The sequence below is a fragment of the Bos mutus genome, chromosome X (genome assembly GCF_027580195.1).
Source record: "Bos mutus isolate GX-2022 chromosome X, NWIPB_WYAK_1.1, whole genome shotgun sequence".
Lineage (NCBI taxonomy): Eukaryota > Metazoa > Chordata > Mammalia > Artiodactyla > Bovidae > Bos > Bos mutus.
Window position 1 is genome coordinate 73,182,290 of NC_091646.1, and position 18,119 is coordinate 73,200,408.

An 18,119-nucleotide genomic window follows, 5' to 3' on the forward strand; every position below is an offset into this window, starting at 1 on the left:
TTTATTTTTGATTACATAGTGTCACTCATTGGAGTTTCTTGAAGCTCTCAAGGTAGGATGCTAGTCCTCTAGACGACATTGTCCACAGTCCTGGCAGTCTTTCCTATAAGGGCATATATGAATTGAACATTTTACCAGACTTCCTTAACTCAGATAGTGGTTTTTCCAGGGAAAATTTTAGCCCAATGCATGGTCTGCTATGGTGGCAAGCACTTACAGATTTATATCAAGTCATCAGATTTTAGTTCATAGATCTTCTTCAGATCATGGGGAAAGGATCAATTGCATGGTGACCTGGAATCCTTATAGGGATCTGGATCATCAAGTCTCAGGTCTCTCTTTTTCCAGGTCAGATGAGAAGGGGAAATTTAGGATTGCTAGTTTGGAGGATTATAACTAGATATTGGAAGAAATAGAAGGGATTGAAGATTTGCTAAATATAAGTTGGGTAAAGTAACAGGATCCAGTTCAATTTACATATGGATACCAAAACTGTTTTTTTTTTTTTTTCAGAAGGGGAGCAAGTCATTTAAATCTCAACCAGACAAGTGTGAGTGTGCATCCTTATAGGTTACCCTCCACTAACAAGAGGTGCAAATGTTCAGGTAGCTCAAAGACAAAGAATAGGGCAGTCTTCTGATAATCCAAAAGGATGTGATCTAGACAATGCATCATTTTCCATTGAAACACAGAAATTCTCCCTTTTGATGAAAGTTAATCTCAAAGAAAAAATATTCTTGATTAAAAAATAAGGCTGGTCTCATTAGATTTGGTCTAACTATTTGTAGGTGCAACAAGGATAATCATTTGCTATATGGATCTGTTTAAGTTTGCATTACTGAAAGTTTTCAAGAATTGTAGATTGGATTTTTTAAAATATAAATTTATTTATTTTAATTGGAGGCTAATTACTTTACAATATTGTATTGGTTTTGCCATACATCAACATGAATCTGCCATGGGTGTACATGTGTTCTCCATCCTGAACCCCCCTCGCACCACCCTCCCCATACCATTTCACCTGCAGAACCTAAAAATTTGAGTGAGTTCTTCTTTAGATAGGCAAAATATCCTGAAGTTTTCAGTTCTGCAAGGAAGAGACTTTCCTTACTCAACTATAAGGCCAGGAACTCTGCAAGGCAGGTATTAACCTGGTTTTCCCAAGAGGGCTTTGAATCTTTGTTGGCCCCGTAGTCAACCTTACTCATTAAAAGCATCTGGTCATATCCACTTCAATGAGCATCATATCAGATATGTCATTGCAGGTAAGGCCTTGGTTTCTTAAACTAATGTTTCAAATCATTTTCTAATAATAAAGAGGACAGACCCTAATTTAACCTATGTAAATAATGATCAGATCAGATCAGTCGCTCAGTCCGGTCCGACTCTTTGCGACCCCATGAATCGCAGCACGCCAGGCCTCCCTGTCCATCACCAACTCCCGGAGTTCATTTAGACTCATGTCCATCGAGTCAGTGATGCCATCCAGCAATCTCATCCTCTGTCATCCCCTTCTCCTCTTGCCCCCAATCCGTCCCAGCATCAGAGTCTTTTCCAGTGAGTCAACTCTTCTCATGAAGTGGCCAAAGTATTGGAGTTTCAGCTTTAGCATCATTCCTTCCAAAGAAATCCCAGGGCTGATCTCCTTCAGAATGGACTGGTTGGATCTCCTTGCAGTCCAAGGGACTCTCAAGAGTCTTCTCCAACACCACAGTTCAAAAGCATCAATTCTTCGGCGCTCAGCCTTCTTCACAGTCCAACTCTCACATCCATACATGACCACAGGAAAAACCATAGCCTTGACTAGACGGACCTTTGTTGGCAAAGTAATGTCTCTGCTTTTGAATATGCTATCTAGGTTGGTCATAACTTTCCTTCCAAGGAGTAAGCGTCTTTTAGTTTCATGGCTGCAGTCACCATCTGTAGTGATTTTGGAGCCCAGAAAAATAAAGACTGACACTGTTTCCACTGTTTCCCCATCTATTTCCCATGAAGTGATGGGACTGGATGCCATGACCTTCGTTTTCTGAATGTTGAGCTTTAAGCCAACTTTTTCACTCTCCACTTTCACTTTCATCAAGAGGCTTTTGAGTTCCTCTTCACTTTCTGCCATAAGGGCGGTGTCATCTGCATATCTGAGGTTATTGATATTTCTCCCAGCAATCTTGATTCCAGCTTGTGTTTCTTCCAGTCCAGCGTTTCTCATGATGTACTCTGCATATAAGTTAAATAAGTCGGATGACAATATACAGCCTTGATGTATTCCTTTTCCTATTTGGAACCAGTCTGTTGTTCCATGTCCAGTTCTAACTGTTGCTCCCTGACCTGCATACAGGTTTCTCAAGAGGCAGGTCAGGTGGTCTGGTATTCCCATCTCTTTCAGAATTTTCCACAGTTTATTGTGATCCACACAGTCAAAGGCTTTGGCATAGTCAACAAAGCAGAAATAGATGTTTTTCTGGAACTCTCTTGCTTTTTCCATGATCCAAACGATGTTGGCAATTTGATCTCTGGTTCCTCTGCCTTTTCTAAAACCAGCTTGGACATCAGGAAGTTCATGGTCATGTATGCTGACGCCTGGCTTGGAGAATTTTAAGCATTACTTTACTAGCATGTGAGATGAGTGCAGTTGTGCGGTAGTTTGAGCATTCTTTGGCATTGCCTTTCTTTGGGATTGGAATGAAAACTGACCTTTTCCAGTCCTGTGGCCACTGCTCAGTTTTCCAAATTTGCTGGCATATTGAGTGCAGCACTTTCACAGCATCATCTTTCAGGATTTGAAATAGCTCAACTGGAATTCCATCACCTCCACTAGCTTTGTTCGTAGTGATGCTTTCTAAGGCCCACTGGACTTCACATTCCAGGATGTCTGACTCTAGGTCAGTGATCACACCATCGTGATTATCTGGGTCTTGAAGATCTTTTTTGTACAGTTCTTTTGTGTATTCTTGCCACCTCTTCTTAATATCTTCTGCTTCTGTTAGGTCCATATCATTTCTGTCCTTTATCGAGCCCATCTTTGCATGAAATGTTCCCTTGGTATCTCTAATTTTCTTGAATAGATCTCTAGTCCTTCCCATTCTGTTGTTTTCCTCTATTTCTTTGCATTGATCACTGAGGAAGGCTTTCTTATCTTTTCTTGCTATTCGTTGGAAGTCTGCATTCAGATGCTTATATCTTTCATTTTCTCCTTTGCTTTTCGCTTCTCTTCTTTTCACAGCTATTTGTAAGGCCTCTCCACAGAGCCATTTTGCTTTTCTGCATTTCTTTTCCATAGGGATGGTCTTGATCCATGTCTCTTGTACAGTGTCACGAACCTCATTCCATAGTTCATCTGGCACTCTATCTATCAGATCTAGGCCCTTAAATCTATTTGTCACTGCCACTGTATAATCATAAGGGATTTGATTTACGTCATACCTGAATGGTCTAGTGATTTCCCCTACTTTCTTCAATTTAAGTCTGAATTTGGAATAAGGAGTTCATGATCTGAGCCACAGTCAGCTCCCGGTCTTGTTTGTGTTGACTGTATAGAGCTTCTCAGTCTTTGGCTGCAAAGAACATAATCAATCTGATTTCGGTGTTGACCATCTGGTGATGTCCATGTTTAGAGTCTTCTCTTGTGTTGTTGAAAGAGGGTGTTTGCTATGACCAGTGCATTTTCTTGGCAAAACTCTATTTGCCTTTGCCATGCTTCATTCAGTATTACATGGCCAAATTTGCCTTTTACTCCAGGTGTTTCTTGACTTCCTACTTTTGCATTCCAGTCCCTTATAGTGAAAAGGACATCTTTTTTAGGTGTTAGTTCTAAAAGGTCTTGTAGGTCTTCATAGTACCGTTCAACTTCAGCTTCTTCAGCATTACTGGTTGGGGCCTAGACTTGGATTACTGTGATATTGAATGGTTTGCCTTGGAAACGAACAGAGATCATTCTGTCGTTTTTGAGATTGCATCCAAGTAATGCATTTTGGACTCTCTTGTTGACCATGATGGCTACTGCATTTCTTCCTAGGGATTCCTGCCCACAGTAGTAGATATAATTGTCATCCTAGTTAAATTCACCCATTCCAGTCCATTTCAGTTTGCTGATTCCTAGAATGTCGACATTCACTCTTGCCATCTCTCGTTTTACCACTTCCAATTTGCCTTGATTCTTGGACCTGACATTCCAGGTTCCTCTGCAATATTGCTCTTTACAGCATCGGACCTTGCTTCTATCACCAGTCACATCCACAGCTGGGTATTCTTTTTGCTTTGGCTCTATCCCTTCATTCTTTCTGGAGTTATTTCTCCACTGATCTCTAGTAGCATATTGGGCACCTACTGACCTGGGAAATTCCTCTTTCAGTATCCTGTCATTTTACCTTTTCATACTGTTCATGGGGTTCTCAAGGCAAGAATACTGAAGTGGATTGACATTCTCTTCTCCAGTTGACCACATTCTGTCAGATCTCTTCTTAGTTTTCATTTAAAAAATGAAGATTGAATATATTGGAACTTGTGTATTATAATAGAAATATGGAAATAGAGAAAATGAATATTAAAGGCTTCATTTCCTGAGTACCTACTATGTGTAAAAACTTTTGCATATATTATCTGATTATCAGAGCAATTCTTAAGAAATTGAGACTAAGTTAAGGAAATTTTTTCAGATGACATGATGCTATACATTGAAAGATTCCACCAGTAAACTACTAGAGCTCATGAAAGAATTTGGTAAACTTGAAGGATACAATACTAATATACAGAACTCTGTTATGTTTCCGTATACTACCAACCAATTATCAGAAAGAGAAATGAAGGAAATAATCCCATTGAAATTATTGCATCAAACTATTGGTCTTCTGCAACACCACAGTTCGAAACCATCAATTCTTCAGGGCTCAGCTTTCTTTATTGTCCAATTCTCACATCCATACGTGACTACTGGAAAAACCTTAGCTTTGATTAGATGGATGTTTGTCAGCAAAGTATTGTCTCTGCTTTTTAATATGCTGTCTAAGTGGGTCATGAATTTTCTTCCAAGGAGCAAGTGCCTTTTAATTTCATGGCTACAGTCACCATCTGCAGTGATTTTTGTGCCCAAGAAAATAGTCTGTCACTGTTTCCATTGTTTCCCCATCTATTTGCCGTGAAGTGATGGGACCAGATACCATGGTCTTAGTTTTAGAATGTTGAGTTTTAAGCTAACTATTTCACTCTCCTCTTTCACTTTCATCAAGAGGATCTTCAGTTCCTCTTCAATTTCTGTAGTAAGGGTGGCATCATCTGTGTATCTGAGGTTACTGACATTTCCTCCGGTAATCTTGATTCCAGCTTGTGCTTCAGTAAGCCCGGCATTTCACATGATACACTCTGCATGGATGATAAATAAGCAGGCTGACAATATACAGCCTTAATGTGCTCCTTTCCCAATTTGGAACTAATCTGTTGTTCCATGGCCACTTCCAACTGTTGCTTCTTGACCTGCATACAGATTTCTCAGGAGGTTGGTAAGGTGGCCTGGTATTCCCATCTCTTGAAGAATTTTCCACAGTTTATTGTGATCTACATAGTCAAAGGATTTGGTATAATCATTAAAGCAGAAGTAGATGTTTCTCTGTAATTCTCTTGCTTTTTCTATGATCCAACAGATGGTGGCAATTTGAGCTCTTGTTCCTCTACCTTTTCTAAATCCATTGAACATCTGGAAGTTCATGGTTCACATTCTGTTGAAGCCTCGCTTGGAGAATTTTGAGCATTACTTTGCTAGCGTGTGAGATGAGTGCAATTGTGTGGTAGTTTGAACATTCTTTGGCATTGCCATTCTTAGGGATTGGAGTGAAAACTGACCATTTTCAGTTCTGTTGCCAGTGTTGTTTTCCAAATTTGCTAGCATATTGAGTGCAGCATTTTAACAGCATCATCTTTTAGGGTTTGAATTAGCTCAACTGGCAGTCCATCACCTCCAGTAGCTTTGTTCATAGTGATTCTTCCCAAGGCCCACTTGACTTTGCATTCTAGGATGTCTGGCTCTAGGTGAGTGATCACACCATCGTGGTTATCTGGGTCCTGAAGATCTTTTTTGTATAGTTCTTCTGTGTATTCTTGCCACATTTTCTTAATATTTCCTGCTTCTGTTAGGTCCATACCATTTCCGTCCTTTACCATGCCCATCTTTGCATGAATGTTCCCTTGGTATCTCTAATTTTCTTGAAGAGATCTCTAGTCTTTCCCATTCCATTGTTTTCCTCTACTGTCTTTGCACTGATCACAGAAGGCTTTCTTATCTTTCTTTGTTATTCTTTGAAACTGCCTTCAAATGGGTATATCTTTCCTTTTCTGCTTTGCCTTTAGCTTCTCTTATTTTCTCAGCTATTTTAAGGTCTCCTCAGACAACCATTTTGCCTTTTTGCATTTGTTTTACTTGGGGATGGTCTTGATCACTGCCTCCTGTACAATGTCATAAACCTCTGTCCATAGTTCTTCAGGCACTCTGTCTATCAGATCTTGAATGTATTGAATCTAATAGAGTCCCTTGAATCTATTTGTCTCTTCCAGTGTATAATCGTAAGGGATTTGGTTTAGCTCATACTGAATTGTCTAGTAGTTTTCCTTCCTTTCTTCAATTTAAGTCTGAATTTTGCAATAAGGAGTTCGTGATCGGAGCCATAGTCAGCTCCTGATCTTTTTTTTTGCTGACTGTATAGAGCTTCTCTGTTTGGCTGCAAAGAATATAATCAATATGATTTCAGTATTGACCATCTGATGATGTCCATGTGTAGAAGAAATGTTAGGCTACATGAATCACAAGCTGGTATCAAGATTGCAGAGAATCATATCAATAACTTCAAATATGCTGATGATACCACCCTAATGATAGAAAATGAAGAGGAACTTAAAAGCCTCTTGATGATGGTGAAAGAGGAGAGTGTAAAAGCTGGATTAAACTCAGCATTTAAAATCTAAGATCATGGCCTCTGGTCTCTTCACTTCATGGCAAATAGATTGTGAAAAAATCAAAACTGTGGTAGATTTTATTTTCTTGGCCTCCAAAATCCCTGTGGATGGTGACTAAAGCCATGAAATTAAAAGACAGTTGCTCCTCAGAAGAAAAAGTATGACAAACCTAAACGGCACATTAAAAAGCAGTGACATCACTTTGTTGAGAAAGGTCTGTATAGTCAAAGCATTGTTTTTTCCAGTAATCATGTAAGGATGTTAGATTTGGACCACAAAGAAGGCTGAGTGCTTAAGAATTGATGCTTTCAATCTGTGATACTGATGAAGACTCTTGAGAGTTCCTTGGACAGCAAGGACATCAAACCAGTCAATCCTAAAGGAAATCAACCCTGAATATTCATTGGTAGGAATGAAGCTGAAGCTTAAGTCCTTTGGCCACCTGATGAGAAGAGCCATCTCATTGAAAAGACCCTGATGCTGTTCAAAATTGAAGAGAAATGGAAAAGAGGGCCAGGATGAGGTGGGTGTACAGCATCATCGACTCAATGGACATGAGTTAGAGCAAACTCCAGGAGTGAGTAAAGGCCGGGGAAGCTTGATGTGCTGCAGTCCATGGGGTTGCAAAGAGTCAGACATACTGAACGACTGAGCAACAAACATCAGTGAATAAAACAGTCAAGAATATTTGTATAGAAATGTTTGTTTGAATATTTTTTCACTTCTTTTGCGAATATACCCAGGCATGGAATTGCTGAATCATATGATAACTATATGTTTAACTTTTATTTATTTTTTTAGCACTTGTCAAAGTCACTTTAAATGTACAGAATGTTATATGTCAACTATATATCAATAAAACTGCAGGTAAAAGCTGAGGTAGGAGCATTCCCCCAAGAAAAGAGAAGGAAAAAGGAAATCAGTATTGAATTGAATAGGTACTGAACTTTTCTTCTTTTGTCCTTAGATTTGACACCTTCATGTAGTGATGCCATTGGGTTGTGGCACTGGTTTCTACCTCTTTTCCCTTAACCTCTGCCCACTTGCCTATCAAGTACCATAATTAATTTGGTTTATCTTTTATTCTGTCCTTTCAGCTGAATCCTTCAAAGAATTTGCTGAATTGCTCAACGAAGTAGAAAACGAGAGGATGATGATGGTAGGTCATTAACACTTGGCCTGGAGCCACGATCATGGCTGACTTTGGACATTTTTTTTCTGTCCTCATTGGTTGGAGTGTTACTTTTTTGTTTGAGTTTCTGTCTCATTACTACCTGGGTACTATAAAGACTGGAATTTGATTTGATTATTCTATCTCAAGTTCCCATTCTGAGAGTTTAAAGGGATATCACTCTATTCATTTCAGTGAGATAAGACTTGAGAGGACATTAAATTTGGCTGTTGAACATATTGACAAAAAATGTGGTCTTTAGTGTTCTTAAATTATCTATTTGTGTTTATCTGCTTTTAGAAATAATGAGTTTATATTTATATGTTTACATTTAGACATGTGATAGTTTTTTTTTATATCTATGTGATAACTTTTTTCCTTACATTTAAAATCTCATTCATTAATATTAATAGACTTGGTATTTAGAGCATGTTTAGTTTTGTAGAAAAATTGAGTGAAAATACAGAGATTTCTTATACAGTTGCCCTTTTAACATGTGTTTGAGCTCTATGAGTCCACTTATATGTAGGTACTTTTCAATGAATACTACAGTACTACATGATGTGACTTTGGTTGAATCTATGGGTACAGAACCTCAGATACTGGAGGACTGACTGTAAAGCTATATGCAGAGTTTTGACTGCTCAGGGTTGGGGCTTATGCCCTTAACACTTGCACTGTTCAAAGGTAAACTGTACTTCATTTCTCCTTGCCACCACTCCCCATATAGTTTCCCTTATTAACATCTTGCATGTGTGGTTTCCCTTATTATTAACAACTTGCAACACAATATTATTAGCTCAAGTCCGTAGTTACTTTAGGGTTCAATTTTTGTGTTGAATATTTTATCACTTTTGAAAAATGCTTAATGACGTATATACAACATCAAAGTTTCATCATACAGAATATTTTCACTACCCTAAAAATCTCCTGTGATTCCCCCTACCTTTTCTGACACCCAAACCCCTGACAGACACTTATCTTTTTACTGTGTTTTGCCTTTTCTAGAATGTCATATAATTGGAGTTGTATAATATAGCTTTTTCAGATTGGTTTCTTTGACTTAGCAACATGCATTTAAAGTTCCTCTATGTCTTTTCATGGCTTCATAACTCGTTTTTTTTGGTCAGTGAATATTATGTATGTGTATATTATAGTAAATATTCCATTATATGGATGTGCCATGGTTTCTTCATCGTTTCACCTTATGAAGAATATATTGGTTACTCCCAAGTTTTGGCAATTATGAAAAAACTTCCATACACATCTGTGTACAGATTTTTATGTGGATATAAATTTTCAGCTCTTTTCAGTAGATTCTAAGGGATACAATTTCTAGATTGTGTGATGAGTAGGTCTAGATTTGTAAAAAAACTGCCAAACTGTTTTCCAAATTGGCTGTACCATTTTGCAATCTCACCAGCCATGAATGACAGTTCTTGTTGCTGCACATTATTGCAAGCTTTTGATGTTGGCTGTGATTTGGATTTCACCCACTCTAATATGTATTTTTGTTGTTGTTTAGTTGCTAAGTCATGTTCAGCTCTTTGTGACTCCATGGACTGCAGCGTGCCAGACTTCCCTGTCCTTTACTATCTCCTGGAGCTTGCCCAAACTCATGTCCATTGAGTCGATGATGCTATCTAACTATTTCATCTTCTGTTGCCCCCTTCTTCTGCTTTCAAAATTTCCCAGCATTAAGTTCTTTTCCAACGAGTTGGCTCTTTGCTTCGGGTGGCCAAAGTATTGGAGCTTGAACTTCGGCTTCAGTCTTTCCAGTGAATATTCAGGGTTGATTTCCTTTATGATTAACTGCAAGGTTTGATCTCTGTGCAGCCCAAAGGACTCTGAAGAGTCTTCTCCAGGACTAGAATTTGAAGGTATTAATTCTTCAGCACTCTTTCTTCTTTATGGTCCAACTGTCACATCTGTACATTACTACTGGAAAAGCTATAGCTTTGGCTATACAGATTTCTGTTGGCAAAGTGAAGTTGCTGATTTTTAGTACACTGTCTAGGTTTATCATAGCTTTCTTTCCAAAGACCATGTGTCTTTTAATTTCATGGCTGTAATCACCACCCACAGTTATTTTGGAGCCAAAGAAAATAAAATCTGTCACTGCTTCTACTTTTCTCTCTTCTATTTGCCAGCAAGTGATGGGACCAGATGCCATGATCTTAGTGTTTTGAATGTTGAGTTTTAAGCCAGCTTTTCACTCTCCTCTTTTACCCTCATCAAGAATCTCTTTAATTCCTCTTCAGTTTTTGCCATTGGTGGTATCATCTGCATATTTGAGGTCATTGATATTTCTCCCAACAATCTTGATTCTAATTTGTGTTTTATCCAGTCTAGCATTTCGCATGAGGTACTCTGCATACATGTTAAATAAGCAGGGTGACAATATACAGCCTTGAGATACTCTTTTCCCAATGTTGAACCAGTCCATTTTTCTATGTCTGGTTCTAATTGTTGCTTATTGACCTGCATACCAGTTTCTCATGAGACAGGTTAGCTGGTCTAGTATTCCCATCTCTTTAAGAATTTTCCATGGTTTGTTGTTGTCCACACAGTCAAAGACTTTCGTGTAGTCAATGAAGCAGAAGTAGGTATTATTGTGGACTTCCCTTGCTTTCTTTATGATCCAGCAAATGTTGACAATTCAATCTGTGGTTCCTCTGCCTTTTGTAAATCCAGTTTGTACATCTGGAAGTTCTCGGTTCACATACTGCTGAAACTTAGCTTGAAGGATTTTGATCATTACCTAGCTAACATGTGAAATGAGTGTAATTGTACAGTAGTTTGAACGTTCTTTAGCATTGCCCTTCTTTGCAGTTGGAATGAAAATTGACCTTTTCCAGTAGTCTTGTGGCCACCGGTAGGTTTTCCAAATTTGCTGACATATTGAATGCAGCACTTTAACAGCATCATTGTTCAGGATTTAAGATAGCTCAGCTGTAATTCCATTGCTTCCACTAGGATTGTTCATAGTAATGCTTCCTGAGGCCACTTGATTTCACACTCCAAGATTTGTGGCTCTGAGTGAGTGACCACACCATTGTGGTTATCTGGGTCATTAAGACTTTTTTTTAGTTTTTCTGTGTATTCCTGTTACCTTTTCTTAGTGTCTTCTGCTTCTGTTAGGTACTTATCGTTTCTGTCGTTTATCATGCCCATCCTCATATGAAATGTTCCTTTGTGTATAATAGTATATATTTGCTGTTGTAATTTGCTTTTTCCTGATGACATTTGATTTGGAACATATTTGCATATGCTTATTTGCTGTCTATACATCATCTTTCATGAGGGACGTGTTCACATCTTTTGCCTACTTCTTGAAAGTGAAAGTCTCTCAGTAGTGTTCAACTCTTTGCCTTAATTGTTTTCTTTGCTATTGTTAAGTTTTAAGATTTCTTTGTATATTTCGGATGTCAGTCCTTTATCAGAAATGTTCTTTGCACAAAATATTCCAATCTGTGGCTTATCTTTTCATTTTTTTAGAAAGTCTTTTGCAGAGCTGAAATTTTGAATTTGAATGAAGCCCATTTTATCAGGTCCTTCATCAATCATGCTTTTGGGGTTGTATCTAAAAAGGCATTACCAAACAAAAACTCATCTATATGGTTTCATTTGTTATTTTGTAAGGCTTCCCTAAGGCTCAGTGGGTAGAGTATCTGCCTGTAATACAGGAAATGCAGGAGATGCATGTTCAATCCCTGGGTTGGGAAATTGCACTGGAGGAGGAAATGGTAACCCATGCCAATATTCTTGCCTGAAAAATTCCACGTGTTGAGGAGCCTCATGGGCTACAATCCAAAGGGTCACAGAGAATTGGACACACTTGTGCACTGGCACAAGATCTTGTAGGAGTTTTATAATTATGTATACATTTAGGTCTATGATCTCTTTTGAACTAATTCTTTTTTTGTTTGCTTTCTTTTTTAAAAAAATTGAAGGGTCATTGCTTTATATAATTTTATTTTCTGTTAAACATCAACAAGAATCAGCCATAAGTATACCCACATCCCCTCCCTCATGGATGTCCCTCCCATTTCCCTCCCAATCCCACCCTTCCAGATTGTACAGAGCCCCTGTTTGAGTTCGCTGAGCCATACAACAAATTCCCATTGGCCTATTTTACATATGATATTGTAGGTTTTCATGTTACTCTTTTTATAAATCTCACCCTCTCCTCCTCCCCTTCCCTCATGTGCATAAGTCTGTTCTCTATGTCTGTTTCTCCATTGCTGCCCTGCAAATAAATTCATCAGTACCATGTTTCTAGATTCCATATATATGCCTTAGTATAGGATATTTATATTTCTCTTTCTGACTTACTTCACTCTGCTTAATAGGCTCTAGGTATGTCCACATTATTAGAACTGACTCAAATGCATACCTTTTTACGACTAAGTAATATTGCATCTGAATGCAGAGTTCCAAAGAATAACAAGAAGAGATAAGAAAGCCTTCCTCAGCGATCAATGCAAAGAAATAGAGGAAAACAACAGAATGGGAAAGACTAGAGATCTCTTCAAGAAAATTAAAGATACGAAGGGAACATTTCATGCAAAGATGGGCTTGATAAAGGACAGAAATGGTATGGACCTAACAGAAGCAGAAAATTAAGAAGAGGTGGCAAGAATACACAGAAGAACTGTACAAAAAAGATCTTCATGACCCAGATAATCATGATCGATGTGATCACTCACCTAGAGCCAGATAGGCTGGAATGTGAAGTCAAGTGGGCCTTAGAAAGCATCACTGCTAACAAAGCTAGAGGAGGTGATGAAATTCCAGTTGAGCTATTTCAAATCCTGAAAGATGATGCTGTGAAAGTGCTGCACTCAATATGCCAGCAAATTTGGAAAACTGAGCAGTGGCCACAGGACTGGAAAAGGTCAGTTTTCATTCCAATCCCAAAGAAAGGCAATGCCAAAGAATGCTCAAACTACTGCACAATTGCACTCATCTCACACGCTAGTAAAATAATGCTGAAAATTCTCCAAGCCAGGCTTCAGCAATATGTGAACCGTGAACTTCCAGATGTTCAAACTGGTTTTAGAAAAGGCAGAGGAACCAGAGGCCAAATTGCCAACATCCACTGGATCATGGAAAAAGCAAGAGAGTTCCAGAAAAACATCTATTTCTGCTTTATTGACTATGCCAAAGCCTTTGACTGTGAGGATCACAATAAATTGTGGAAAATTCTGAAAGAGATGGGAATACCAGACTACCTGACCTGCCTCTTGAGAAATTTGTATGCAGGTCACGAAGCAACAGTTAGAACTGGACATGGAACAACAGACTGGTTCCAAATAGGAAAAGGAATACGTCAAGGCTGTATATTATCACCCTGTTTATTTAACTTATATGCAGAGTACATCATGAGAAACGCTAGACTGGAAGAAGCACAAGCTGAAATCAAGATTGCTGGGAGAAATATCAATAACCTCAGATATGCAGATGACACCGCCCTTATGGCAGAAAGTGAAGAGGAACTCAAAAGCCTCTTGATGAAAGTGAAAGTGGAGAGTGAAAAAGTTGGCTTAAAGCTCAACATTCAGAAAACGAAGATCATGTCATCCGGTCCTATCACTTCATGGGAAATAGATGGGGAAACAGTGGAAACAGTGTCAGACTTTATTTTTCTGGGCTCCAAAATCACTGCAGATGGTGACTGCAGCCATGAAATTAAAAGACGCTTACTCCTTGGAAGGAAAGTTATGACCAACCTAGATAGCATATTGAAAAGCAGAGATATTACTTTGCCAAAAGGTCCATCTAGTCAAGGCTATGGTTTTTCTTGTGGTCATGTATGGATGTGAGAGTTGGACTGTGAAGAAAGCTGAGCGCCGAAGAATTGATGCTTTTGAACTGTGGTGTTGGAGAAGACTCTTGAGAGTCCCTTGGACTGCAAGGAGATCCAACCAGTCCATTCTGAAGGAGATCGGCCCTGGGATTTCTTTGGAAGGAATGATGCTAAAGCTGAAACTCCAGTACTTTGGCCACCTCATGGGAAGAGTTGAATCATTGGAAAAGACTCTGATGCTGGGAGGGATTGGGGGCAGGAGGAGAAGGGGATGACAGAGAATGAGATGGCTGGATGGCATCACTGACTCGATAGATGTGAGTCTGAGTGAACTCCGGGAGTTGGTAATGGACAGGGAGGCCTGGCTTGCTGCAATTCATGGGGTCACAAAGAGTCAGACATGACTGAGAGACTGAACTAAACTGAACTGAATATTCCATTGTATGTATATACTGCAGCTTCTAAATATAAATGGATATTTAGGTTGCTTCTATGTTCTAGCTATTGTAAATTGTGGTGCAGTAAACATTGGGATACATGTGTCTTCTACAATTTTGGTTTCCTCAGGGTATATGCCTAGTAATGGGATTGCTGGGTCACATGGTGGTTTTATTTTTGATTTTTTAAGGAATCCCCATACTGTCTTCCATAGTGGCTGTATCAATCTGCATTTCTCCACACCCCCTCCAGCATTTATTTTTTATAGACTTTTTGATGATGACTATTTTGACTGGTGTGTGGTGGTATCTCATTGTTGTTTTTATTTGCATTTCTGTAATAACGAGTGATTTTTCTAGTTTCTCTAAATTTCTCTGATTTCTCTCATTAGCATTTCTCTAATAATGAGAAATGCATTTGATTTGCATTTCTCTAATAACGAGTGATGTTGAGCATCTTTTCATGTCTTTATTAGCTATCTGTATGTCTTCTTTGGAGAAATGTCTCTCTAAAGAGATATGTCTCTTTTGAGACATTTTCCCACTTTTTGATTGGGCTGTTTGTTTTTCTGGTATTGAGTTATATATGAGTTGATAGTATATTTTTGAAATTAATTCTTTGTCAGTTATTTCCTTTGCTATTATTTTCTCCCATTTTGGGGGGTTGTCTTTTCACCTTATTTTTAGCTTCCTTTGCTCTACCAAAGCTTTTAAGTTTAATTAGGTCCCACTTGTTTACCTTTATTTGTATTTCTCTTACTCTAGGAGGTGAGTCATAGAGGATCTTGCTTTGATCATGTTGTCAAGTATTCTGCCTGTGTTTTCCTTAAGAGTTTTATAGTTTCTGGTCTTACTTTTAGGTCTTTAAGTCATTTTGAGTTTATCTTTCTGTATGGCATTCAAAAGTGTTCTAATTTCATTGTTTTACATGTAGCTGAACAGTTTTCCCAGCAGCACTTATTGAAGAGGCTATCTTTGCCCCATTGTATATTCTTGCCTCCTTTGTCAAAAATAAGATACCCATTGGTGCATGGGCTATTTATCTTGCTCCATTGTTACATATTTCTGCTTTTGTGCCAGTGCCATACTGTCTTGATGATTGTAGCTTTGTAGTATAGTCTGAAGTCAGAAAGGTTGATTGCTCCAGCTCCATTCTTTGTTCTCAAAACTGCTTTGGGTATTTGGGCTTTTTTGTGTTTCTGTATGAATTGTGAACTTTTTTGTTCTAGTTCTTTAAAAATGCCGTTGGTAATTTGATAGGAAACACATTACATTTGTAGATTGAATTTGGTAGTATAGTTATTTTCACAATGTAGATCTTCTTACCCAGGAACATGGAATGTTTTTCCATCTGTTTATGTCGTCTTTGATTTCATTCATTAGTATCTTATAATTTTTGATATATAGTTCTTTTGTCTCCTTAGGTAGGTTTTATTCTTAGATATTTTATTCTTTTTGTTGCAGTGGTGAATGGGATTGATTCCTTAATTCCTCTCTCTGATTTTTCATTGTTACTATATAAGAATGCAGATGATTTCTGTGTATTGACCCTGTATCCCACGACTTTGCTACATTCACTGATTAGCTCTAGTAATTTTCTGATAATTTCTTTTGGCTTTTCTATGTATAGTATCATATCATCTGCAAACAGTGAGAGCTTTGCCTCTTCTTTTCCGATCCGGATTCCTTTTATTTCTATTTCTTCTCTAATTGCCATAGCTAGGCAAAATTATGTTGAATAATAGTGGTGAGAGTGGACACCCTTGTCTTATTCCTGATCTTAGAGGGAATACTTTCAGTTTTTCATCACTGAGAATGTTTTCTGTGGGCTTATCATATGTGATCTTTACTATGTTGAGGTAGGTTCTTTCTTTGCCCATTTTTTGATGCATTTTAATCATAAATTGGTGGTGAATTGTGTCAAAGACTTTTTATGCATCTATTGAGATTTTCATATGATTTTATCTTTCAATTTTTTTATATAGTGGTTCACATTGATTGATTTGTGTATATTGAAGAATCCTTGCATCTCTGGAATAAACCCAACTTTGTCATGGTGTATGAGCTTTTTAATGTGTTGTTGAATTCTGTTTGCTAGAATTTTGTTGAGGAGTGAATCTATGTTCATCAGTGATATTGGCCTGAAGTGTTCTTTTTTTGTGTGTATTGCCTTTGCCTGATTTTGTTATCAGGGTGATTTTGGCCTTGTAGAATGAGTTTGGATGTGTTCCTTCCTCTGCAATTTTTTGGAATAGTTTCAGAAAAATAGGCATTAGTGCTTCTTTAAATGTATGAAAGAATTCTCCTGTGAAGCCATCTGCCCCTGGGTTTTTGCTTCCTGGGAGAATTTTGATCACAGTTTTGATTTCAGTATTTGTATTTGCCTTGTCCATAATTTGTATTTATTTCTGATTCAGTCTCGGGAGGTTGAACTGTTCTGATTATCTGTCCATTTCCTGTAGGTTGTCCATTTTATTAGCATATAATTGCTCATAATATTCTCATGATCCTTTGTATTTCTGTGTTGTCTGTTATAACCTCTCCTTTTCATTTCTTTTTTTTAATTTGATTTTTCTCCCTGTTTTTCTTGATGAGTCTGGCTAGTAAATTGTCAATTTTATCTTCTCAATGAACCGGCTTTTAGTTTTATTAACTTTTGCTTGCTTCCTTTATTTCTTTGTCATTTATTTCTGCTCTAATCTTTATTATTTCTTTCCTTTTGATTAATTTGTGGTTTCTTGTTCTTTTTCCAGCAGCTTTCGATGTAGAATTAGGTTGTCTATTCAATGCTTTTCTTGTTTCTTAAGGTAGGATTGTATTACTATAAACTTCCCTCTTAGAACTGATTTTGCTGAACTTCGTAGTTTTTGGCTCGTCATGTTTTCGTTTCCATTTGTTCTAGAAATCTTTTGATTTCCATTCTTATTTCTTCAGTAACATCTTTGTTATTTAGTAATGTATTGTTTAATCTCCATGAGTTTGTGTTTTTTCAGCTTTTTTTTTTTTTCTGTAGTTGATATCTAGTCTCAGTGTTGTGGTCAGAGAAAATACTTGATACAATTTCAATTTTCATAAATTTACTGAGGCTTGATTTGTGGCCCAAGATATGGTGTATCCTGAAGAATGTGCCATATGCACTTGAGAAGAAAGTGTATCCTACATTTGGATGTAAAATCCTAAAGATGTCAATTGGGTCCATTTGGTCTAATGTTTCATTTAAGGTTTGTGTTTCCTTATTGATTCTGTTTTGATGATCTGTCCATGGGTATAAGTGAGGTGTTTAAGTCCTCTGCTATCACTGTGTTGCTGTCAGTTTCCCCTCTTATGCCTATTAGTGGTTGCCTTCTGTATTGAGATGCTCCTGTGTTGGGCGCATACATCTTTACAATTGTTATGTCTTCTTGGATTGATCGCTTTATCATTATATCCTTGATCGTTATGTCTTTCTTTACCTCTTGTAATAAGTCTGTTTTGTCTGAATTAAGGATTTCCACTCCAGCTTTCTTTTGGTTTCCATTCTCATGGAATATCTTTTTTCATGCTTTTATTTTCATCCTTTTACTTTAGGTCTAAAGTGGGTCTCTTGTAGACAACATATATATGAGTCTTGTTTCTATATCCATTCAGTCATTTTGTATGTTTTGATTTGTGCATTATATGTTCCCATTGGCATTTTCTTAATTGTTTTGGGTTTGTTTTTGTAGGTCTTTCCTTTTTTGTGTGTTTGCTGGTTATGTAAGTCCCTTTAGTATTTGTTGTAAGG

At 37.7% G+C, this 18,119-nt stretch overlaps 1 protein-coding gene across 4 annotated transcripts in view; it reads left to right on the plus strand.

The window, feature by feature from the left end:
- The window catches only part of OPHN1 (oligophrenin 1), a 629,407-nt gene that overhangs the window by 191,064 nt on the left and 420,224 nt on the right, over window positions 1–18,119 (plus strand). For all 4 annotated transcript variants that reach the window (XM_005899246.2, XM_070365372.1, XM_070365370.1 and 1 more), the window contains exon 4: window positions 8,037–8,098. In XM_005899246.2, coding sequence (XP_005899308.1) covers window positions 8,037–8,098 — 62 coding nt within the window. The remainder of the gene's footprint in view (window positions 1–8,036; window positions 8,099–18,119) is intronic.